General features: G+C 59.2%; 1 protein-coding gene across 3 annotated transcripts; it reads right to left on the minus strand.

Moving 5' to 3' along the window:
• Positions 1-288: 288 nt before the first annotated feature.
• LAMC3 (laminin subunit gamma 3) lies at positions 289-19,462 on the minus strand. 3 transcript variants are annotated; one of them, XM_039561489.1, is made up of 28 exons: positions 18,762-19,462; positions 14,755-15,059; positions 14,431-14,561; positions 13,383-13,549; positions 12,819-13,007; positions 12,527-12,644; positions 12,348-12,446; positions 11,996-12,132; positions 10,449-10,565; positions 9,949-10,147; positions 9,647-9,759; positions 9,237-9,455; positions 7,631-7,819; positions 7,303-7,548; positions 6,820-6,973; positions 6,569-6,711; positions 6,309-6,487; positions 6,080-6,218; positions 5,453-5,658; positions 5,104-5,180; positions 4,855-4,989; positions 4,417-4,549; positions 4,148-4,306; positions 3,812-3,914; positions 3,511-3,710; positions 3,232-3,378; positions 2,934-3,033; positions 289-2,293 (listed from the first exon to the last, which is right to left on the minus strand). In XM_039561489.1, the coding sequence occupies exons 1-28, from the start codon at positions 19,423-19,425 to the stop codon at positions 2,049-2,051; spliced, it is 5,013 nt and encodes a 1,670-aa protein (XP_039417423.1). In that variant the 5' UTR covers positions 19,426-19,462; the 3' UTR covers positions 289-2,048. The 3 variants fall into 3 exon arrangements, with proteins under 3 accessions (XP_039417423.1, XP_039417422.1, XP_039417421.1); XM_039561488.1 differs by having other exon boundaries at positions 4,148-4,309; positions 5,104-5,177; positions 18,762-19,461; XM_039561487.1 differs by having other exon boundaries at positions 4,148-4,309; positions 18,762-19,459.
• Positions 19,463-23,707: the final 4,245 nt, after the last annotated feature.

Consider the following 23,707-nt stretch of genomic DNA (forward strand, 5'->3'; position numbering starts at 1 on the left):
ATAAACCCTGGAGCGCGAGCAGCGGGAAAAGGGATGGGCCGAGGGACAGCCACGGCCGAGGTGATGCGTGTCCCGGCCATTGCGTGTCCCGGCCAGGGTCGCACGCCCCCGCGGTCTCAGCCTGACACCTTATGTTAAAAACATGTACTAACGTGGAGTTTAGTGAGAATTGTCAGACGTTTGCCCCTCACCACCCGAAATGCAGCCGTATTTCAACCGCTGGTCTTTAAAAGCAGCAAGCGCAGGTGCAGTGTGCTCCCCTGCCGCCACACACCCTGGATGGGCAGCTGTGTGTTATATTAAGAATTTTAATGGATACAGCTCTAGGCGGGGGGCACCAGCTAAAAACACAGAGTTCCAGGGAGAGCAGGAGGCCGCGTGAACCACATCTTCAGCAGCAGGCACACAGCAGAGGCTTGACATTTCTGTAAGAGCAGCAAATTTGTGTGTTCACTGGGGATGTATAATTGTCCTCCCAGAGAGACAGTAAGTGGCCATGACTCCCTGCCTCTGGCCGAGCCGGATCACGCTGTGCTCTCACTGCTCCATGGTTTTGCTTTCCCAGAACTGTCCTTGGGTAGCAGCAGGGGGAGTCCCTGCTATTACACCCCCGCAGCTCTGGCACCCCGCTCCTTGGGCAGCTTTTGTGCAGAATTAGAAGGGCAATGGCTTTGTTCTCGGTACCAAACTCCTGTGTTCCTTCCAGGCCACTGGACCCAGCAGAGATGTTGCTGGGGGAATTCAACATCGATGGCAGCAATTTTACATAAATTACACAAGACTTTAGCAAACCTGATTTGCAGCACTGTGAGCAGAAAAACATAGGTAAAACCGGTTAAAAAATGAAGCAAACTCCAGCCTGGGGACTCATTTCTGGTCTAATGGGAACAACTTCAGCTACCTGGAGTCACAGCATAGCCAGCACAAGATGGGCTGAGCCAGGACCTGGCTTGTCCTGTGGCCCAGCCCACATGGGAGCACAGGGGAACATAAATGCCTTTCCTTTAAAGGCAATACAGCCACTGACCTCTGCCACCCCATGGGAGTGACACAGGCAGGAGCGGGTGTCCAGCTGTTCCCCATCCAGTCCACACTGGCTGCACAGCCTGGTGCCACCAGCCAGCTCCTCTCCAGTGGGGCACATGTGCTAATGTGGAGCTGTGGGTGCTGCTGCTCTCACACCTCCCTTCCCTGTGTCTATGCCACCCAGCCCCTGGAACTGGTGGCAGTTGGCTGGTTTATAGCCATGTCTGCTGCTATTCAGTAAGCCAAGCAGAGCTGGCTTTGTGGCCTTGTGTTACCCTGGAGCAGGGGAACAGCAAGACCTGAGCTCCTCTCATAGTGAAGCAAGCTGAGGATGCCCCACCTCCCTTCCAGGAGCTGGGTGAGGATCCATCTTTGCCTCTGCTTTGTTTCTGCTCGTTAATTTATCCCTCCCTTTAATTTAGTGAACTCCCTTCCCTTGGGAAGCAGGCGAGCTGTATGCCCTCCGGTGAGCAGCTCTGCCTGGCTTCACTGGGATTCCTCTCTGCACCTCTGTGACCACAGCCCATGAGCGTGACACTGCAGGGTGCTTTGCAGCCAGACCAGCTTCCAGCACGTGTGTGAGAGCCTCTCTTATCTTCTGGGGCAGGAGGGATTGCCGGGCAGTACAGCTTGGGTACATTACATACTTGGTAAGCTGTCCCTACCCAGTGCACAGTGCTGCGCTGGGAAAGAAGGGATGGAGGATTCTTTGTTCACTCTGCAGTGAGAGATCAACCCTGGGATGGCTCCATATCCTGCACAGAAACATTGATGGCCCCACTGATGGTAGGTGGGTGTCCCCCCATGCCGAGGACAGAGGTGGTGGCTGGAGTCACGCTGCAGAGTGCTCAGGATGTGGAGCCTGACCAGGTGTGGAAAAGGACCTGGGGTGTGATACTGTACGGAGGGCAGTGTAAGGAGCAGTGGGAGGGATTGATGGTGGTGAATATAGAGTGTCCTTCCCTCTGCCACTCCCTGTGCAGGGGGGTCACAGAGGGGATGTGGCAGCAGCCAGCGACCTGTCACTTAGAGCAGCTCTCAGGGAGGCTCCGCAAAATGTCCTCCAAGTTCTGCTTGTCAGCCCGGATCTCAGCCAGGTCGCTCTCAAATGCTTGGATCTTCTCCTGCTGCCTCTCTGCCTCCTGCTGCAGCCGGCTGAGCTGGCTGGCCAGGGGGCCCGGCGTGGCCAGGCGCAGCCATAGCTGCTCCAGCTGCAGCCTCCCGGCGCTCAGCACTGCATCCACCTCTGCGTCCGGCTCCAGGTTACCTGGGCAAGGTGGGAGAGGACATGGATGAGAGCAGAGAGCTGGACAGGAGAGGTTCTGGATGTACTCCATGGCACCAGGCAAACTATAGGGAGTGGGTGCAGCAGGGCATGGAGGCTTTGCAGCTTCTCAGTGATCAGAGATAAGCAAACAGAACTGTGGCTCCAGGCAGGGCCTGGGCACTTCTCTCTCTTAAAAATGGATCATGATTTCCACCCTTTTGCAAAATTTCTTGGATGCAAGAGTCCTGGAATGCTCAGAAATATACCCAGATGATCAAAACAGGAGGGGCTGGAGCAAGACCAACCAGCAACAAGGAGCATACTCAGTCTAGCACAGCCCTCAGCTCCAAAGGGACTTTGCCAGCCCTGCTCTTCCTGAGGATCCCAAGGGAGATCAGTGTACCCAGACCAGATATGACCACACACATTCAGCAAGTCCCAGTTCATTCTTCTTGAGAGTTTTCCTCAAGACGTGAGCCTTAAAGAAGCTTTGCTGAGACCATGGGTGATCTCAGCCAAAGGGCACCCAGCTCAGCCTGGATGGCCATCAAGCAGGAGTACCAGTGAGCAGGAGAGCCCTGGCCCCTGAGAGCCCAGCCCTTTCTCTGCAACCTGCACCCCATTTCCCCCCAGGTCTCACCTAGGCTGTTCAGCAGGTCATTCAGGGTCTTGATGTCTGAGATGAGTGAGCCCCGAGCTTCCTGGAGACTTTTTGCCATCTCACTCACCTCTGACTCCACCTTCCAACAGAGACAGACACCCAGATCAGGGACACCATTGACCTTTGGCTGGATGGCAGAGGAGATCCCAGGAACATCCCCAAGGCATTGTCCCTACAGTGGAGCTCACAAGCTGGGTTGTTCCCTATGCTTTGGGCTGTGGGCAAAGCTGCTTCCAGGCTCTGGAGGACACAGCCTGCCCAAGGGGTCCCAACTGACCTGGTGTGCCTCCTCCAGGTCCCCCCTGAGCTTCTCAGCCACATACTCCTGCCGGGAGAGCTCCCATTGGGTCTCACTGGCATGTGTGGCAAGCTGGCTGGCACGTTTGAGGGCCTGTTTGCTCTCCTGCAGCACAGCCCGTGCCCTCTGCAAAGGAATGGAGATGGAAACAGTCACCTGGGGACACACAGCCCTGCCTGCAGCAGCCTGGCCTCTGCAGGTGATGGCTGCCAGCCTGGCCATGCCCAGCAGCTCCAGCCCACATCCCTCAGCTCGGACCTTGGCGCTCTCCTCAGAGATGTGCTTAGCCTCCCCAGCTGTCCTCTGGGCTGTGGTGGAAATGGACAGGGAGTTTCCCAGTGTCTTCTTTGCCTGTTTAATCTTCCTCTGAGCATCAACCATCACTCTGTCCCGCACAGTGGCCATCCTCCTCCTCAGGGCAGCCTGACCCTTCCGATGCCCCAGAACCTTCCTCATGCCTATGGGAACAACCTGGCCATCACCAAACTGCCCACTTCTCCCCTTGTCACCTGGTGAGGGCCAGGTTGTGGCTGGAGATGCTCTGACTGGTGCCTTTTACCTTCCAAGCCGGCCAGGAGGGACTCAGCATCGGAGAGCACAGCTTTTCCTCGAGAGACAGCCATGGTGGCCATGCCATGGGCAGAGCCAGCCTGGTCCCGCAGCTGGGAGAGGAGAGGAGGAGCGAGACTGGGGAGTGGGTGAAGAGCTGCACCCAGCAGGGAAATGTGGGACTCAGCCTGCTCCTGTTTGGCAGGCGAGCTCCTAGGGACATGTGGGAGCCCAAGGGATGATGTATCCCAAAACATCCTCTCCCAGCTCCCTGACTGCACACATAGTCCCTCCAGTTGCTGCAACAGCAGGGATGGGGCTCCCCATTCAGGTGAGCAGCAATTACCCGCTCAAAGTCACGAGTCCTCTGCAGCTCCAGGTGCAATCCAGCTGCCAGGGTGCGGGATGCCTCCACAGCCTGCTGAGCCAATGGCTCCTGGGCCGCTGCTGCCTGCTCCAGCACTGCCAGGTCCTGTGCCAGGTCTCCAGCCTGCATTGGCAGCACCTGCTGCAGGGTCAGGAATGCCAATGAGATCATCTCCCAGCTCGGGAGGCAGCAGTAGTAAAGCAGGAGGTAGGGATGCCAGCAGGAGCTGTAGCTTGGGCACTGCTCACCTGCCTCAGAGCAGCCACCTGCAAAAGTCTGTTGGCCAGGTCAGCATGTGCCTGTTCCACGGCTGTCAAAGCTCTCCTGGCCTCTGCCATGCCAGCACCCAGCTCCTCCTGTGCCTGCTGGATTTCCTCATACCTAGGTGGACAGGACACTGCTGTTGGCCAGGGCCCTCTGGTCCCTCAAAGGATGGACAGGACAACTTGAGGCCTGGCCCTGGACATGGATGTAGCAGGAAATTCTGGGGGCTTTTCCTGAAACCCCCCAGCATGCAGAGGCCTGTCCCTCTACTTTACAGCACTGTGGTGCAATGAGTTTGAAGGTGCTCAGCACATGCCTGTTGGGCAGGTACCAAATCCCCATGACCGAGTCCTGTAACAGGGACCTTGCCAGAGGAAAGGGCTGTGGTGCCCTGCCAGCCCTCCTTGCTGCCAGCCCCTCACCCAGCCTCCAGCTTGCGCTGCGCATCCTGCGGCGCGTTCCCCTCCAGCAGGTTCCGCAGGAGCTCAGAGCTGGCGTTGGAGGCACGCAGTGCTCTCCTGACCACTGCCTCCACCTGTGCCATAGAGTCCTTGTGGCTGCAGGGACAAGGACACCCAAGAGAGGAAATCAAGATTGGCCTCCTGGCAAAGGAGTGGCCCCCCTGCACCCCCGGCTGGGCCGGCAGCCTCCTCTGCCTGTTCAAGTCTTACCTCTGAGACAGAGCCCGAGCCTCCAGTGCCCAGCGGCTCCAGTTTGTGGGCTGCTGTGGGATTTCCTGGGGAATCTCCTTGGAATGCAAACAGCAGCACTGAGACCCCGGCAGGGAGCAGGCACCCCCAGCCCAGCACCACCAAGAACCTCCCAAAGGGGTGGAGCAAGGAAAATATCTCCTCTTGACTCAGCTGCAAGGAGGGCTATACCCACATGGGCCCCAAGCTTTCCCGCTCACCCACTCTACTGGTCACATCCCACCCCAACAGTCCCTGGGGGGCACATCCCACTGCCCTCCAGCATTGCCACCAGCCTCCTCAGGAGCCCAGGGCTGCTGAGAGCCCCCACCGTGGTAACCAGGGTGTCCGCAGCATGCAGGATTTCCTGCTGTGCCGACTGCAGCATGGCCCCGATCTCCGACAGCAGGGTGCAGGTCTTGGGGGGTCCGTGATCAGAGCAGCTGGTGGCCCGGCTGGCATTGGTTAGATGGCCTTGTGCAATGTCCAGTGCCCCTGCCAGCTGCCTCACCTGTACCAAGAGGGTGGCCCAGGCACCTGTGGGCAGCACAAGCAGCTCGTTGCCCATTGGGGTTGCTTGGGGCTCCCTGCTTCCCTGTAGGGCTGCCCCATGCCCCAGCCCCTGCCTCACACCTACTAATGAGAGGGGAATACAGTCCCTCTGGGTGTTCAGGAATTCAGCACCCAAAGGGCACCCATGTGTTTGTGCTCAGCCCCCAATAATGCCCATCACTGCCTACTCCAAGACTTTAGGGGTGTGAGCATCCCTGCAGTGCTCTGTCTTCCCAAAAAGGTATGTCCCCTCCACTGCCCTCCCCCCAAGTCACCCCATCACCCACACTGAGCCCAGCACTCACCAGGGACCTCCTTGCACCCACCCAGCATGTCACAGCACCCTGAGGGAGCAGAGGGACCCCAGAGGGGTGAAATGGGTGGAAGGAAGGAGAGCCCCCTGTACCTCTCAGGAGGTGTAGGCTGGGCAGCCCATCTCCCCGGGGTGCATCTCCCAGCATGGCAGACTGGCCGGGGTGGGTGTCACAGCCTGGTTTCTGCAGCCATTCCTCCATCTCCTGCAGCTTGGCCTTCAGCTGGTCAGCCTGCAGGCACAACACAGGGGGACATGTGGGGACAGTGGGGCGATGCAGGGGTGGGGTGCTGTGCCTGCCTCAGCACTGCACAGGCTGTACCTCGTCCTTCACCAGCCCGTAGCAGGCAGGACACTGCTGGCAGCGGGAGCTCAGCGGGTCAAGGAAGAAGTTGACCTCGCACCGGTCACACTTGTAGCCCACAAAGCCGGGGTGGCAGAGGCAGGTGCTGTTCTCGTGGCACTGAGGGGTGACGGAGCCCAGCGGGGAGCAGTTGCAGGCTGCAGTGGTGGCAGAAAGGCGTCATGCTGTGGCTGCCAGCCCTGCTTTAGGGACAAAGATGCAGTCCCCATCCCCATTACCTCGGCAGCCCCTGGCAGAGAAGCCAAAGAAGCCATGCTGGCATCGGTCACATTTCTTCCCCGTGACACCCGGTTGGCAGGAGCACTGCCCTGTCAGCACGTGGCATCCACTCTCCCGTGCCCCTGTTGGGTGGCACTCACAGCTGGCACGAGAAGTGGAGGGTTGTGAGCAGGCAATCGATGCAGAGACCAGAACTGGGAGCATGGAGCCACTGCTGTCCCCTGGTAGTCCCATGCCATGCCCCACATACCTCTTGCACCCCACGGCGGGCTCCAGGCCGTAGTAGCCAGGCTGGCACTGCCCACAGGATCTGCCTGTCACATGTGGGAGGCAGTGGCACTGGCCTGTGCCAGGATCGCAGCCCTCCAGCCTCGGGTCTGAGCCGTTGGGGTTGCAATCACAAGCTATGGGAGACAAAACAGCTCTTAAATCCCTGCACGGGGCTGGTGGATAGGACTGCAGGAATGGGGGCACTGAGGCTGAGCTCCTGACAACGTGGACAGCCACGTTCCCCCATCAAACAGGACTCCAAGAGAATGAGCCCCTGCAGGCCAGAGTATCTCTGGGGAAGGATGGCAGTGGAGCAAGAGGGCAAAGGACATTCTGGAACACTTGGGGATAACCTGAACCATCCATCACCCCTAAACCTGCTGGGCATCCCCTTCCACCCTCTGCCTTCACTGCTGGGATGATTTTTGGCTGCAAGTGAGCTCTCCCCGGGGGCTGTACGTACGTGCACACTTCCCAGCAGGGCTGGGAGCCAGCGCATCCCCGTAGAAGCCCGGCCGACACCTCTCGCAGTGGTCACCCATTGTGTTGTACAGGCAGCGCAGGCATCGGCCAGACACGGGGTCACAGTTCCCCACGGCATTGAGATCCACGTTCCCGTGACACTGGCAGGGCTCACAGGGATGCACGGGCCCTTTCTGCCCCAGGGGGTCCCCGAAAAACCCGTCATCACAGAGCTCACAGCGTTTTCCTAGGCAGGGTAAAAAGGTGGGGAGGATCCAGCCGTGCCGACGCTGCCCACAGCCCCCGTGCCCGCCCACCCCCAGCCTCACCTCTCTGCCCCGGGGGGCAGTGGGTGCAGACCACCTCCCCAGTGCCGGGCACCTCGGTGCAGGGCGAGCGGCCGGGGCAGGGGCAGGGCTTGCAGTCATCAAAGCGCCCTCGGAAGGGGTTGCCATAAAACCCGGGGCTGCAGCGCTCGCAGGAGGGACCCTCTGTATTGTGCAAGCACTGGCAGTGGCCTGCGGGGAGGAAAACGGAGCTGAGGGTCTGTGAAAACCCAACCCCGGATAACAGCAGGGACTGCGGGAGGGGTAGAGAGCCCAGCTCTGAGCACGGCAAGAGGGATGTGCAGCTCCAGCCAAGGGGTTGCACATCTCCAGCCAGTACTCAGGACGTTTTCCCTCCCTGCCCTGTCTTTGCTCAAGGGAGAAGGTTTTGGAGGGGACACGGGGCCGCAGCGACGCAGGGGCGAGGCAGCGCTGGCACAGGCAGCACCGTCAATGTGTGCGGAGGCTGCCGGCGCCTGCCGTAATCCTCAACACATTTCTCAGCGTCGAGGCGCGTCCTTTCCAGCCTGTCTTGGAAAACACAAGGAGCCGGCCCGGCACCCACCGGGGAGCAGCTCCTCCAGAGCGAGCCGAGCCGGTGAGTCAGCCTTCCGAAATCGGCTGGGAGGAGGAGAGGGAGGAAGAGGAGGAAGAGTGCTCAAGGAACCCCCCACCTCCAGGCAGATGCTCTGCTTCGCTGGAGAGAGAGGAGCCGGGGGAGGATTTTCCCCCATGTTTTGTGGGGTCGGGTCATACCAGGAAGGCTGCGCGGGAGGGGGTGTTATTTCATTTTCCCCACATCCAGGCAGAGTCAGACGATGGAAAAGAAAGAAAAAACGGGTGGCAGGAAGAAGTGGAAAAATAAACTAAAGGAAGTGCGCGGGCTGGCAGCGCCCAGGCCGGAACATCAAAAGCCTGGCCCCATCCCTGGGGATTGTGCGGTCGGCAGCGCCAGCCCCGGCTCTGCGGGATGAGGGCGGGTTTGCAGAGCTGCCGCCGTGCTTCCGCGGGCAGGGCAAGGGCATTCGCCGAGCACTCTGCCTCCTTCAGCCGTCTCCATCCCGGCCGTACATCATTGCTGCTCCGCACGGAGGAGAACCAGCCACCGAGGGCTTGGGCTGGCAGCACACAGGAGCTGGCTCCTCTGGTGTCTTCCCTCAAGCCCGGCACCGCTGTTTTCCTGCTTTTTTCCTTGTTTGTCTGCTCAGGTGCACCCTCAGTTTGCAGATTCCAGAGCTGTGCCCAGTCCTGCTCCTCTCATCGGGCTGTCTGTGAGACCAGCCGAGCAAAACCCTCTCTGCTGCCCTGACCCCTGCTCCCCCACTCCTCTGAGGACCAGCACCCTTCCCTTCTCCTCCTTAAAGGTCATAAAGCATTATGAAAAATGCTCCTCTAATTATAAATTACCACCGTTATTGCACTTCATTAATTATCTCTGTCTTTGCAGTTACAAACCCTGTCCCTACAACCACCCAAGCAATTCAGTTTGCAAATTTTGGGAACCACAGCCTCACCAAGGGTTTCCAGCTTGCCTCAGAACAAGCAAAGACATGGATTTGTCACCCATGCATGGAGGGGCAGGTGAGTGGAGGGGCCGGGGGGTGCACACCTGTGAGGGGGTGACAGTCCCCATGCTGGTTGCAGGTGCAGGGCACGCAGCTGATGAAGGACCCGCCAAGCGGGATCTCCCTCTTGAATCCAGGTGCACAGGACTGGCAGAACTGCCCGGTGTATCCCGTGGGACACGTGCATTCCTCCACCCAGCCTGCCCGTGTGCCCGGCCCGGGGTGAGCAGACGTGAGCTGGACCTCGCTCAGGAACAACCTGCCTGCGAGAGGGGAGAGCGGTGTGGGAATGGGATGCTGCATCCCCTGCTTGTTCTGAAACGCTGCAGACAGGCACAGGAGACCCCAAAACACTGCCTACAATCCCTCTCATCCCCGAGAGCCTGATGCTGCTTCGGTGTCTTTAGTCCCCCCCCAGTTTGGTCCCCATGGGATGTTTTGTGGAGCCACCCACCTCTCCCAGGGCCGCGGCTCATGCGGAGGCGGAGGGCAGTCAGGTTGGAGAGCAGGCGCTGGAAGCTGAAGGCTGACAGCAAAGGCTCCGCACCCTCCTCTGCCTCGTGCAGCCTGTTGGAGAGGGAGTGTGGGAGGCACGACAGGGCCAGCCTGAGCCAGGTGCTGCAGGACAGCTTGGCCCCTGACTGGGACCCCCCCGAGGGGGACAGAGAGTGGGGCTGAACCAGTGGGGCAGCCCAGACAAATCAGACACTGCGCCCTAGACCCCACTGAGGCTTCCCAAAATGCTGTGATGGGTACCTGAAGGAGACAGCCTGCTTTCCATGCTGGGGCTGGCTCTTGCTGCTGGACATGGTGATCTCCATCCCCTCACCCTCCAGCACCAGCTGGACCTGGAGCAGGGGCACCCTGGTTTCTGTTCGTGTCCCATTCTCCTCCACTCCCAGCAGCAGGGACAGGAGCTGCCCATAACTGAGGCGCTGGTTCTGCAGAAACTTCTCTGTGAGGGGAGAGAGGAGCAAAGCCTGTAGGACATGGAGGCACCAGCTCTGCCAGTGCAGTCCTATTCCCACCAGCATCATCAGGAGCCACAGTCACCCTCCTGGAGTGGTCCCAGCTCCAGCCTGCCCTCCTGGGATCCTGGTCCACCGATCCAATACCCCCCACTGTCTTCTGCTATAGAAACATGCTCAGCTCTGGAATGGAACCCAGCGCCTCCTGCACCAGTGTAGCAGCAGGATGAGAGCACCAGGGGGTCCTCACAGCAGAGCAGCCCCCCAGGGACCCAGCACACACAATACCTGGTGCAAGAAAATCCACTGGCTCCTCTCCATCCCACTCGGTGATGATCTCCCCGCCAGCCCAGCGCAGAGGCAGGTCTGTGGTGCCTGGAGTTGTGGCAGCCCAGCCCTCTAGCCCTGTGTGACAGCACACAATGACAGTGCACAGCTAAGGGAGCAGTGAGTCCCCGCCAGCACAGCACCAGCGGGGAGCTGCTTTCAGGGGCTCTGTCCCTCCTCCCAACACTCTCTGGAGCCTTGGAAGGGGCCAGCACTTTGTAACACCCTGCTCCACTTGGGGTCTGTGCTCTCATGCACTATGAGGTGGACTTAATCACCCCTCATCTGTTTATTTTCTTAGATTTGGAGGAAATTATTATCTTTAAACATTTGCTCCCCTGCCTGTGCTGCCATTCGAACATTACTGTGGCCTGGCGAGCACAGGAAGCCTGAGGAGAGATGCTGGAGAAGCCCAGAAGAGATGGGGTGTAATTGCATTAAGTTGGTTTCCTTAAGAAACCAGTTAAACTCCCCCCCACTCCCCAGGGTTAGTTATTTATTCCATCCCTGCAGGACAAACACTTGGAAATCTCTCAAGTGGGTTGTGCTCTGTTATTAAATCATCCCCAATTTGGACTCTTTCACCCAATATAAGATAATTCCATCTGCTCCACCTCCACTGTGGACTGGGAAGTGTTTTGGGGAGCGGGGCTTTAGGAGGGTGCCGTGGTTGCATCTCAGCTCAGAGATTGCCAAACCAGTCCCCAAAGGAGCAGCCCCAAATTGGCTGCGTGGAGGGTGGAAAAAAAGACTCGGTTTAAAGCCTGGCTCGGTCTCAAGGCCGTGGAAGACATTCCAGCAGCACAGCAATTGGCAGCGCGGTTTAACATCAATTAGGATCCACCCGTGCCTGGCGCATTCGCATCCATCTGGGAACAGGCGAGGCAGAGCGGGGTGCGTGCCGTGGGTGCCCGTCCCTGCGGGGCGCGGCGGGGGGAGGCTGCGGCGTCCCCGCGGCGGGGCTGCACACGCCGGGATGCGCGGCAGATGGCAGGGTTTCCCCGAGCATCCCGCACGCATCCAGCCCTGCCAGCGCAGCCCTGCCAGCAGCCGGGCAAAAGCATCCCACCCCGCTCTCCCAGCCGCACTGTCACATCCCAGCCGAGGATGGGAGGAAAAGAGAATAATTGGGAATGTTCCCAGCAGGCTCCATCCTATTATTTTATATCTTTCCGGGCTGATTTTTAGTGCCCTGCAGTCCCTGGTGTGGCAGAATGTCCATGCCTGGCCCCGCAGCCCTCCCTGAGCCATGCACAGCCCCAGGAGCCGGCTGGCATGGAGGGATGCCACAGGGAGTCACGGAGAGCCTGTCCCCACGGAGCTGGGGCCAGAAGCAGATGTTTAACAGTGAAACAGGGGCAAGCCAGAGAAAACCCTCTCCACCCATCACCACCAGTTAGCTCCAAAGGGGGATGCTCAGCCGCAAAGAAGGACATTCAGCCACATCCTTCCCAAACTTTTTTGGCTGAAATTGGCAGGGCTGTGCCCCGGGTCTGCGGGGGCAGTACCTTGGCTGAAGTCGGAGCGGATGTGAGTCTCCTGGTAGCCATCTGCCGCCCTGCAGGCTCTGGAGTGGCCGTAGCAGAAGCAGCTGGTGCAGCCGACGGGGTTGTGGGGCTGCAGGTTAAACCAGCCCGGCTGGCACCTGGGCACAGGGAGGAGTATGTGGCACAGGGCAGGCAGAGCTGCGGGGAACCACGGCAGTGTCCCGGGGTGGGACACTAGTGACAGCTCCTTGTAAGCCTGGTCCCAGAGGTCCACAGGAATGTGGCCCCACAACCCTGCCACCAAATCCTAGCATTGCTCCAAGACTGGAGAGGGACAGTGTTCCTGTCCCCATGCCAGGGCCATGGTGCTTACCTGTTGCACAAGTGCCCCTCCACCCTCTCCTTGCAGGTGCAGTGCCCCGTGTTGGGATCGCAGGTGCCCACGCTGCCTGCGGGGTCACAGGTGCAGGGTCTGGATGGGGTGAGATGAAGGCAGGAGGTGAGCTCCTCTCCCATCCCGCTGCTCCTGCCCAGGGCCGGGCTCCTCCTCACCTGCAGCCACCTTCGCTCAGGCTGTGGTAGCCGTCCTTGCAGCGCTCACACTTCCAGCCCGTCACGTTGGCTTTGCAGAGGCAGGTTCCCGAGTTGTCGCACTGGGGCTGCAGGGAGCCTATCGGGGCCCCGGCCAGCCCTGAAGCTCAACCCCAGCAGGGGAGAGACACAGGACGGGGAAGATGGGGGAATCCCGAGCAAGGGAGAACCCACCAAAACCATCCCTCCCAGCAAACTCCAGCTGGGGCAGTAGTTTTGCGGCCGGAGCCCGGCTGGGAGCAGCCCCACGCACCTGCGGGGTGGCAGTGGCAGGGCTGGCAGGCTCCCTGCGGCTCCCAGCGGTAGTAGTTTTGCCTGCAGCTCTCGCAGTGAGGCCCGGCCGTGTTGTCGCGGCAGTTGCGGCAGTGTCCCCCGTGCCCGCTGCGCCGGAACAGCGCCGGGTCATAGAAGCACTCCTCGGAGCGGCCGCTGCAGTTGCAGGCTGGGGGAGAGGCAGGAGGATGGGTGAGGACCTGGCGGGCACTGGAGGTTATGGCAACCTCCTGTGGGGTCGGATTTGCCAGAGGGACCCCTTGGCTCAGCAGTGAGAGCTTTCGGCAATGCTTCTGCGCTTGGAAGCAGAGGCGGGTGCAGCGCCCTGCCCGGAGCAGATGGCTGCACTCGTGGGGTAAAGGGAATGGGGAGCACTCGGGGTGCTGCTGTGAAGGGGATGCCTGGGGTACAAATCCTCCCTCCCTCCCAAAATGGAGCAGGTGCAGGAAGGGCAGGAGGTGCCAGGTGAGCCGATGCAGCACCAGCGCAGCCCATCAGAGCCAGCCACTGCTGCGGCCACGGAGCCAGCCCGGGGGATACTCACGGAGGCACTCGTTGGCAGCCTCGGCCGTGCCCCGCGCCCAGGGCCGGTCCTGGTAGAAGGGCTGGCAGCGCTCGCAGTCGGTGCCGGCCGTGTGGTGCTGGCACACACAGAGCAGCTGCCCGGCCTCGTCCGGCGCGCACTCGCTGGCGTGGCCATTGCATTTGCACCTGCGGCGAGACCCCGGCGCGGGGGAGCCGCTCTGAGCACCCGTGTGGGCAGCAGCAGCAGTGGGGCGGTGCCCAGGCTGTGCAGTGTGTGACCCTGCTACCGGGCTGGCTGTGGGGTGAAAGCTGCTCAGGCTGTGGTGGCCTTGAGGCCGCCCATCGTGTCCCCGAGGCGCTCCCAGCCTGGCCAGTCAGGAGGTCATACGCCGAGGGTGGTCCCCGCTGACCAGCTCCAGCTGCTGACCCCGGAGGTGGGACAAGAGCTCCAGGTCTGCCGGCTGGCTGGGAGCTGTCCCAGCCCTGCTGCCTGGGGCAGACAGCGCTCTCAGGGATGGGGAAATTTTCCACTTCTCCCAGCTGGAGAAGGACATGTGCAGCACAGCCCATGGGCAGCACCAAGTGGGTGCCACCTGCATCTCTATCCCACATCTGCTGCCCTTTCCCACTGGCAGCTGTTCCAGCTTCTCTGCCTGTGGCCATGCTGACTCCAAGCTCCTCCACCAGCCTCTGCAGCTTCAGGTCATCTTTCCACTAGAACCCCAGGACTCCCCATCTGCAGTGCCCACGGACCAGCAGGGTCACAGGAGGAGCAACACGAGCCGCAATGCCATTAAAAGCCATTGGGCTGGGAGGGAACAAAGCAAATAGAGCTGGTGGCACACAGAGTGGGCTAGTGGGGAAAAGACAACCTTTCTGCACAGCTGTGAGGGGCCCAGGTTTAATCACCCATCTCTGCACTTCCAGCTCCCGTGTACACATGGCAGAAGCCACATCTGAGCAGCTTGCCCCAAAATCACAATTCAGACAAGACTGAGGTGGGGAGCAGCTGCCCCAGTCCTACAGCCCCAAGAAGGTCTCCATACTCCTGCCTGGCTGCCCCTCACCTGCCACCAACAGAGAAGTCGGATATGGCATAGTAGTACGACTGCAGCACCTTGGGGTCCTTGAAGATGTCGTCCCCAAATGTGTTGAGCCGGTTCAAGGAGATGAGCAGGTCAGTGACTGTCACCCACTCCTGCAGGGGACATGGGGAAGGCCCCTTGGTGGAGAGGTCTGGGCCACCAGCTCCCACCCCAACCGGGACACATCCTGCACCTTTTCAAGCAGGAATGCAGCACATCACCAGCGCTTTTAAAACCCGGGTGGGTGTAATAATGCCCTTGATCCCAAGGGTCCATACCCCACCCCCCCTCCCGCTCTGGTGATACCTGCAGCGCGGGGCTTCCATCAAAATTGTAGGCGCTGGGCCGTCCCTCCAGGGTGGAGAAGGCCACATTGCCCCCGCTCAGCGGGGAGATGTCACTGAACTCGTCGCTGCAGAAGGCCACCTGCTCGTCCTCGCCCGGCCGCAGGTACTGCCGCGGCCGCTTCCCGTAGGTCTTCTGGCAGGATGCGCTGTAGAACTGGAAGGGCACCCAGGGCCCCTCGGTGTGGCTGCGCTTGTAGATGGCGAAGCTCTCGGGGCGGCTGGTGTGGAACTTCAGCCGCACGTAGGTGATCTCGTAGGCTTTGCCTGGGGACAGACCCATCATGCTGTGATCCTCTGCCTGCCACCTGATGGGCACCACAGCCTGAATTATCCCAGCAACATCCTGTGGCACCCACCACAGCTATAAACAGAGAAATCACCACCCAGCTGTCCTTAACCACCTCCTCCTTGGTGCAGCCCAAACCTTGTCCAGATCCAAACTGGCTCTCACCCCAATGCAGTGCCCACCCCTTGTGTGGGTACACTGGGTGGGTTGCATGGGTGAGGAGCAGTTCCAAATCCAGGCTCTATCCAGCAGCTGTGGGGCAGAGTTAGGCACACAGCACTGAGAGCAGCCCCAGGGCAGTGGTGCTGCAGGGGTGGAGAGTTGGAAAGGGTCAAGGCCAATCCCTTCCCAGGGAGCTGCATGCCAGGACCTGGCCTCACTTCCATCTTTGCTGGGCTGAAGACAAAGAGAGGCCACCAATCCCTGGGGCATCCAGCGAGCTCTGAAAGAGCTTGAAAGAATTAGCAGAAAGGAAAAGAGAAAACACCAAAGTGAACATCAGACCCACTTAATTTCCAGAGATGAAGGACCAGCTCAAAGCCCGGATTGCTCCATAGCAGCACCGCTCCTGACAGCACAAAACAATTAGCTGCAAGGTTTTGGCTTTATTTGAAAAGATAATGAGTTGGGAATGTTAGAGGGGTTATTCCGGGACTAGCAAAACAAGCCTTTAATTGGGCCCATATGAATACTGTCGCGTATGTGCTGCGACTTTGCTGCGGGGGAGCCGAGGCAGCCGGCTACCAGCGCTGGGAAAAGCAGCTGCATCCCATCAGGGATGCGGGAAGTGCCCGGCAGAGTGCCTGGAGAGGGGAACTGACCCACTCCCAGCCCACCCGGAGGTGATGAGGGCCAAGAAGGAGCTGCAGCTGGGCTGTCCCACCCTCAGCTTGTGCCTCTCCCTTCCCTCTGGGACCGCTCCGGGCTGGTGACAGCGGGAGTGCCCCTGTCCTGCACCCCGAGCAGGGGGGACGCCTGGCAGGCGCCGGTTCCCAGACAGCGCGGTCCCAAGGGGGATGTCTACCAAAACAGCGAGGTCGGGGCCGTCACCTCCCGGAGCAGTTTCCTCTGGGAGAGGAAGGGAACGCAGTGCTGTGTCAATAAACCGCCCCTGCCCCAAGCGGCCCCGCGCGAGGGGAGGGGACGGCCAGGCTGGGGGAGCCCCATTTCGGTGCCCCCAGCTAGGATGGAGGAGATTCACTTTTCTGAGGAATTGTTATGAAGGAGCGTCTGCTTTTCCCAGACATGCTTTTTAATCAGCCAATTTTTCCTCAAGAAAAAAAAAGATGCAGAAAATAACCCAGGCTGGTTGTCTCCTCTTTGCTGCTCAGGTGTGACATGTCCTAAAGCAAGATGTGCTGCAGGGCAGTGATGCTGGGAAGGGTGCACAGGCAGGACCAGGACCCCTGGGTGCTCTCCCAGCTGTGCTGTCACCTAAACAAAATGTGCACCTGCCTCCCCCAGAGCCCAAACTGCAGCTTCTGCTGCTCTGAGGCTCCAAGAAGAGGATTTTGGAGAGGAGAAAATGAGTATGTGGGACAGTCATGTCACCTACATGTCCTGTCATCTCTAGCCCTGCCAAACCTCAGCTCCGGGCTCTCATCCCACAGGAAAATCAGAGTCAGAGTCACAGACACAGATACTGCCTGATCTAGACACTCCAAAATGAGCCATTGGCATTCAGATTGCTTCCTGAGGAGCCCTGCTGCCTGTTGCCTTTGCAAGCCGCGGATATTTTGGGTTCCTTCCTGACGTCTGACAGGGCAAATGCAAGAGCTGTGGACACTTGGGATAATCGACCAGCTGCAAGCCCAATGCACCATAACGGCATGGCTGGAACCTCACGGGGAAGAGAGATTTAAAGGAGCATAATCTAATTAACGCCAATCAACAACACACAGGTAAACACGGGTCTTGTCCAAGTCATCCCATGTCTTATTTAATAAGCTCCCCAGGTAACCACGCTGGAGAACACACAAGAGGTGTGACTGAGCAAGACAGACAGGCTGGAGGGACACACTACATGGGTTGAAACACCCAATTACTCGGTGGAGCTCCAGAGCAAGGACTCAGCCCAGGCCGCATTCTGGGGGACTGCGGGGGCCAGTTGGGCTTTTCCTTCTTAACCCAAGTGAAAGCATTGGGGCAGCAATAAAAAAGTCTGTGGCTGGGACAAGAACAGGGCCCAGCAACTGTGGGAAAGGTCAGACAATGATGTGCCAAGCACCAGAATGGTACTTTTTAGCATGGCAAGATATAGGAGCCATGCAGGAAGAAGGGTACAACTGCAGGGGACGCTCCAGCTCACGAAGGGCTATAGGGAGAGGCTGGAGGATGAGCTCGGTGCAATGCTATAGCCTTGGCTCTGTTAACAGAGACAGACACAGCAGGGCGGCCACAGGGACTGGATTCCACAGAAACCCGAGTGTGGGGTCCAAGAGGGACCACAGAGGAGCCAGGGAAGAGCTGGAATAAGGACAGAGACTGGGAAGGAAGCCGCGGGGCTTGCAGAGCCCGCACATGTCGCTGTGCCGAGCTGGGACTGGTGGCCACAAAGTTGCCCGGCGGCAGCTGGCTCAGCCACACAGGCTGCATTCGGGTGGTCTGTGCCCCGGGTCACACCCGAACGGATTCGGGACAATCTGAAAGCCCGAGTTAGGTGGACAACAGGCCGGCAAATCCTCCCTGTCAGGGCTGGCAGGAGCAGGGAGTGAGGATGGCAGGCTCCTCCGGCACCGCTCCTCCGTGCCCGGCGGGGAGCCCAGCCCCAGCCCGGGGACAGGACCAGATGTCCGCCCGCTCGCAGGGGGCTGGGAAAGCAGCGACCTCCACCCAGCCGGGCAGCTCCCGCGTCACTGCCGGGGCAGGCACGGACCCTCCACCGTCACCCCGACCCCGCTGGGTCCCACCAGCACGGCTCCCTGCCACACCGACACTCGGCTGTCCCCTCACCAGCTCCAGCCGCAGCCCCTCCACTACCCGCCTTCGGCATGCAGATGGCAGGAGACTGCAGAGAATGAAGATTTTACAGCGCTGGCCAACAGCCAGCAGAGTTTAGATGGCAGGAAAATGTTATAAAACCTTTTTAAAATGCCAGGCATGCCCCTTGGGTTTAAGTACCCTCCAAGTGGGCGGCTTGCACAGTATTTAAAACACAGAGGGTCGGATGCCAGCTGGGGAAACCTACTGGGGGTTGCACGATGTGTCTGGAGCTCTGCACGCTGAAACATCCCAGGCACCCTGAGCAACGCACGGGGGTGAAACAGGAGGGGCTTGGCACCCATGGTAGTCACCCTCCCCGGGCAAGGCTCTCCCCAGGGTAGGAACCATCTGCCTCCTGCTCTGCAGGCTTCCAAAATCAGTAAAAAGCAGCCTGGGGTGAAGGGGAGAGCAGGCACTCCGGGCATGGCTGCCTGGGAAGCACAGACAGGCACAGCTTCTGGCATCCTGGGGCTGATGGACAGGGCAGACCCTTCCCGAGTGCTTTCAGGGCTTTGCAGAGGGCAGCTCCCTCCATACACCCCCTAAAAAGCCCTGGGGAGGATCCTGTCCTTAATCCAGCACTGGCAGCAAGAGCTACAGGATTCAGGAGCATCCACCCCCATCTCTGCACCCTGATCTCGATGCACCCACAGCCGGTGCCCTCCACCGACCCCGCCAGGGCTCCTGCTGGTACTTACCCAGGTGCAGGGTGATGTTGACAGAGTTGGGGTACTGGATGCCAAAGGCCATGGACTGGCTCTGCCACCAGGTGCTCTCCTCCTGGCTGTGGAAGTCGGTGAGGAAGGAGGCGTTGTGGTGGCGCCGGGGGTCGCTGGCGTCGCAGCGGTGGCACAGGGCGCTGGCGTGGTGGGTGCCCATGTGCAGGCAATAGTCCTCCGGGGGCGACCCGCACGTGTTGGTGGCCCGGGCGGCCCGGCCGAAGGCGGCGTTCTCGAAGACGGGCATGCAGCGCCGGGGCTGCCCCCGGGGGTCCCAGCAGGGGGACGAGCCCCCCGCCCCCAGCCCCAGCCCCAGCAGGGCCAGCAGGCAGAGCCCGGGAGGCCGTGCCATGCCGGAGCTCTCCTGGCTGGACTCTGAGCCTCCTCTGGACGGCAGGGCGGCAGCAGGCGGGACGGGATGGGGTGGGATGGGACGGGACGGGTCCCTGTACCCGGCACCTCCTCTCGCTCCGAGGTCCATCTTGTGGAAGCTGCTGGGAATGTCGGAATATTCGTACGTGAGCCAGAGCTGTGGAGTTCGGGATCCCCGCAGGCCATCCCAGTCGCCAGGCCGTGGGGATAGGACCATCCAGTGCTCCATCTCCAAAGCATCTCCTTTACTTTGTGGATTCGGGATTTGCATGTTCAGCTGCGTGGATGTAGCTGAGCTCCTCCATTTCTCAGCCCTGGGAATGAGCTTGTGGTGGGGAACATACCTCACGTAAGGCTTTTTCCTTAAATTGATGGGGGTCACCACTTTTCTTGCAGCCCCAAAATGAAGAGGGGATTAGGGAAAGGCTTTGAAAGGATTCGGCACCCTCTTCTCCCCCACACTGATTTATGGGGCATTGATTGCCCTCCCACTCACACCAACCTGCCTGGGTTGCGGGTCTGTGACACCCCCAGTGCCTCCACACCAGCACCCTCGAGTGGGGGTCCCATCCCTGCCTGTTGCCGTGAGCCAGCCCAGTCGCCTGGACCCAAGCGAGGGCACGTTCCTGTGGAGGCATCTCCATGGGGTGGCAAAACCACATCACCACCAGACCTCATTAGCAGCTCTCAGCTAATGCTAATTATAGTCGTTCTCAGGGAAATCCCTCTGGGGACCACGGCACCCTCCAGATTTGGCCCATGGGGGCAGGACGGCGACAGCAAACAGGGAGAGAGGCAGCCTGGCACGGTGCCATGCCCCTGGGCAAACCCTGACCCCACAGGACTCTGCAAAAGCGGGATGCACAGGGGAACTCTGCCCCTAACCCCCACACCGCTTCACTGAGCTGCCCACGGGGGCCCTGGAAACTTAGTCCTCATTTATAATTTAAGCTCCCTTCCTCCCCTTCCCTTCTACTCTTATTTATTTTATTCTCCTTCCCTGTACACACTGCGGGAGAAAGCACCAGAGGGGAGCTGTGAATCAGAGTCCTGGGCAGCGGCTCCCGCAGCAGCGCCGTTTCAAAGCCCCATTATCATATATTGACCCAGGCTCTGACAGCCAGAGCCAGCTCCGCTGGGAAGGGTGAATTTCCCAGCATTGAGGAGCTGTGCAGCAGCTGCCTGGGAGTAGGCGGCCAGTGGCAAACCCACTGTCAGCCTCCAGGGAGATAGAGAAGGGTTTTCAGCTCAATAATTGCCCCACGTGTTTCCACCACCAGTTTTAAGGGGATTTGCATCCTGCAGAGATGAGGTTTTCCAGGTGTTTTGCTTTCGTCTTGGTACTGAGGCTGTAAGCTCTGGGCAGGAGATAGAATCATAAAATACTCTGAGTTGGAAGGGACCCAAAAGGATCATTGAGCCCAACCCTTAAGTGAATGACCCATATGGGGATTGAACCCGTGACCCTGGCACTATTAACACCAAATCTTTTGTGTCATGGGTTTGCCTCCTCCTCCTTGGGATGTAACACACATCCATGAGATGATTTCCCTGCCCCTGTTGCAGAGGGGTCCACGTTAGAGAGTGATGAGACCACACAGCCAGGGCTCAGGATGCAAAGCTGATGAGTATCCCAATCTCACCTCCTCCTCCAGCACAGCCCACTGGGCGTGGGGGGATGGCCCACAGGGCCAGAGCTTGATGGGAATTGGTGGTGACGCTGCTGTGCTCAGCAGTGGGGATGCTGCAGCTGGAGCATGAACTGCACATTCCCAGCCGGTTCCAGCTGTATCCCACACTGGATGAGCCCCTCACCAGGCTCCTGCTTGGTGGTGGGCAGTAATACTGGCTGCAGAGAGAATTGACAACTGAATGATTGGGGGGGGTTGCCTGTATTTGAGTACAGATGTTGAATTAGCCCAAGGAGCTGCCCTACATTTGCTGTACAATTTCCACTGGTACAACAAAGCCCAACCTCACCTGAAGTCCTCTGTACCTGGAGAGACTTCACCCACTGCTCCAGGTCTTTGGTCCAAGCACTTCGGGGATGTAGTGACCAAGGCTGTGTGACGACACCAACCTGTCCAGGAGCCACCTTCTGGCCCAACACAGACCTGGAACCCCACAAGGGTTAAAAGCTGTGGAGGCGGAGAGGAGAAAATTTTCTTCTGATTTGCTTAATGAACGTTAATTAAGAAGACAGAAGATAGCAGATTCCTTCAGGGTAGAGATGAAAGGCCCGTTAATTAAATCTGGAGAGCGAGGAACAGGGCCGACTGATCCTCCTCCTGATCAGACCTGACAAGGCAGGCGCGGGGCAGGAGCGAGGTGTGCCGGATCCCACAGCCCCTCATGTTCCACAGCCCAGCTCCAGGCTGGCAGCTCGGCCAGGTTTTGACAGGGTGCGTGGGACTGGGTGCCACTTAGCTGCCTCCAGCACCCATGAGGCTGAGGGTGGCCCCATCCATCCCCTGGAACTGGGATGAGAGCTGGGTCACTGCCCCTGGCTCCACTGGGGTGGAGCTGGGGTGGTACTGTGAGGTGGGCAGCCCTTAGTTTCCAGCAGCACCTTCTCCAGAAGGGATGAGCTGACCTTGCTGGAGAAAGGGGAAGACAGGATGGCCAGCTCCACCCTGAGGAAGAAGAGGAGAAGGAGGTTTGGTCACCCAGCTTGGTGGTTTGCCCCAGGTCCCACCACCGACAGGAGCTGGCCACAGGTTAAATGGGAGAGGGTCAGAAAGGCACTGACCACCACCTTGTGCCATGGAGGGACAAGCCTCTGGGATGGACACCTGCCTGTGTTTCAGCACACACGCTGCCTCACCTTCCTGGAGCGGGCAGCTCCTACCACCAGTGATTTGCCAAAAATGGCTTTTCTGCCTGGAGCTGAGACCTGGAGGCTGTGGCACAGGAACAGGATTCTACTGGCAGCCTGCTGCCTCCGTGCTCTCCTCCAGCTTTCAGCACAGGCTTATTTTTAAAAGCAGAGCAGTTGAGCATCCCAAATCACAGCCCAAAACCACAGCAGCCCTACCTGACCCTCCCTGACACTGTAGCCCGTTCCCTCTCCCACCCCATCCCTCACCCTGGGACTGGGGCAGGGGTTGCAGGCAGGTTGAGCTGCAGGATGCCAGGAGCATTTCAATGAGCACAGACAACGCTTTGCCGCTCTCCTGGCACGCACAGCCCTGTGAGGGGGGACAGCCGGGGTGATGGGGTGCTCTTTGTCAAAAACAGCAGCCCCTTGGGCACAGAGGAGGAAAGGGCAGCTGCCAGCACACCCCCCAACTCTGGTGACCACAGGGTGAAGACCCCACCTTCAGAGCAGCGGAAAACTGCACACGCAGTGTAAATGATGGCTGGAGCATCTCTCGTGTGCACTGGCTTATTTTGTAAACCTGAACTTTGCAAAATGTCACAAAATGGAGAAACGAGAGGCCTGGGATGAGTAAATCTCTATTAGAAATTCCCTGGGATGGCAGCAGTCATGTTCTCACTCGATGATGGCACATTACAGCCCAGCCCGGCTCGGGGAGCGGGGTCATGCGTGGCGCTGATTGCGGAAAGTATTTAATTAACACTGCTGTAAATACGGCGCTAGCGGTGCCAGGCAGACCACGGTGCTGCTGAGCTGCGGAAGTTTTGCCGAGGCAGATGGGAGAAGATGAGGGAGGGCAGAGAAAATCCAGCAGATTTTGCTCCCTGTTTTGCCACAACACTTGGGGGGCTTCAAGGCGTGAGGGGAAGATGGGACAGTGACACTGTCAGGATGTGCCCTGAGCAAGAAGGCTTCACCATCAGTGCCCAGACGAGTGGGGAAGCCCCATAACAGGGAAAGCTCTCCCAAAGCAATTGTTGGGCCACACATCACCGTCCTCTTCCCTGATGCACAAATAGTCTAAAGTCACCTTTTCAGAGATAATCGTCCCCAAATTCTCTCAATACCTGGCAGACAGTGAAAATAGGAACATCTCAGCTTCACTCGTGCATGACCAGAAGCTCATCGTCTCACTGATGAGCTGAACAACACCAGATCTGACCCAGCTCAAGGACACAGGGTGACAGCCAAGCCATCACCGTCCCCAGGACACACATTTCACCCATCCCATGGGACTCAGGAGGTCAGGGACCACAACAGGAGGAAGCACCAGGTCAGAGCAGGACCAGCCAGTTTCAGGCACAGCCAAAAAGGACCTTTCCTCGCCTGAGCTCATCAGCAGCTTAATGACACTGGCTAAAAAGCTTTGGAGTCCCTAATCGCTCATCATATTATGGCTGCTCACAAGTGAGGCCAACCAGTACCAACCTCCTCGAAGCCTTTCTAATTAACGAGCAGAGGCTTAGGCTCTCCCAGCCCAAAAGCAGCATCTCAGATAAAACCAGCAGCCTCCTGCAAGCCCCGCTCCCCTTGATAAACCCCTTTAATGGGCTTGTCAGCATCACCTGAGGCCACCCCATTGGCTAACGAGGCACATGTGTCTGTCTGCCCTCCCCCCTGCCTCCGTGCTGTGGGTGGGGAGATGTCCATCCATCCATCCATCCATCCATCCATC

This window comes from Corvus cornix, chromosome 17, assembly GCF_000738735.6.
Source record: "Corvus cornix cornix isolate S_Up_H32 chromosome 17, ASM73873v5, whole genome shotgun sequence".
NCBI classification, from domain to species: domain Eukaryota; kingdom Metazoa; phylum Chordata; class Aves; order Passeriformes; family Corvidae; genus Corvus; species Corvus cornix.

What these genes read in the sequence shown, in the direction of transcription:
- LAMC3 (XM_039561487.1), bottom strand. Translation starts at nt 19,425, where the DNA reads ATGCAAATCCCGAATCCACAAAGTAAAGGAGATGCTTTGGAGATGGAG. An exon ending in CAACATCACCCTGCACCTGG is followed by an intron (nt 15,060 to 18,761) that starts GTAAGTACCAGC and finishes GTCTGTCCCCAG; the next exon opens with GCAAAGCCTACGAGATCACC. An exon ending in GGCTGCCAACGAGTGCCTCC is followed by an intron (nt 13,008 to 13,382) that starts GTGAGTATCCCC and finishes CCTCTCCCCCAG; the next exon opens with CCTGCAACTGCAGCGGCCGC.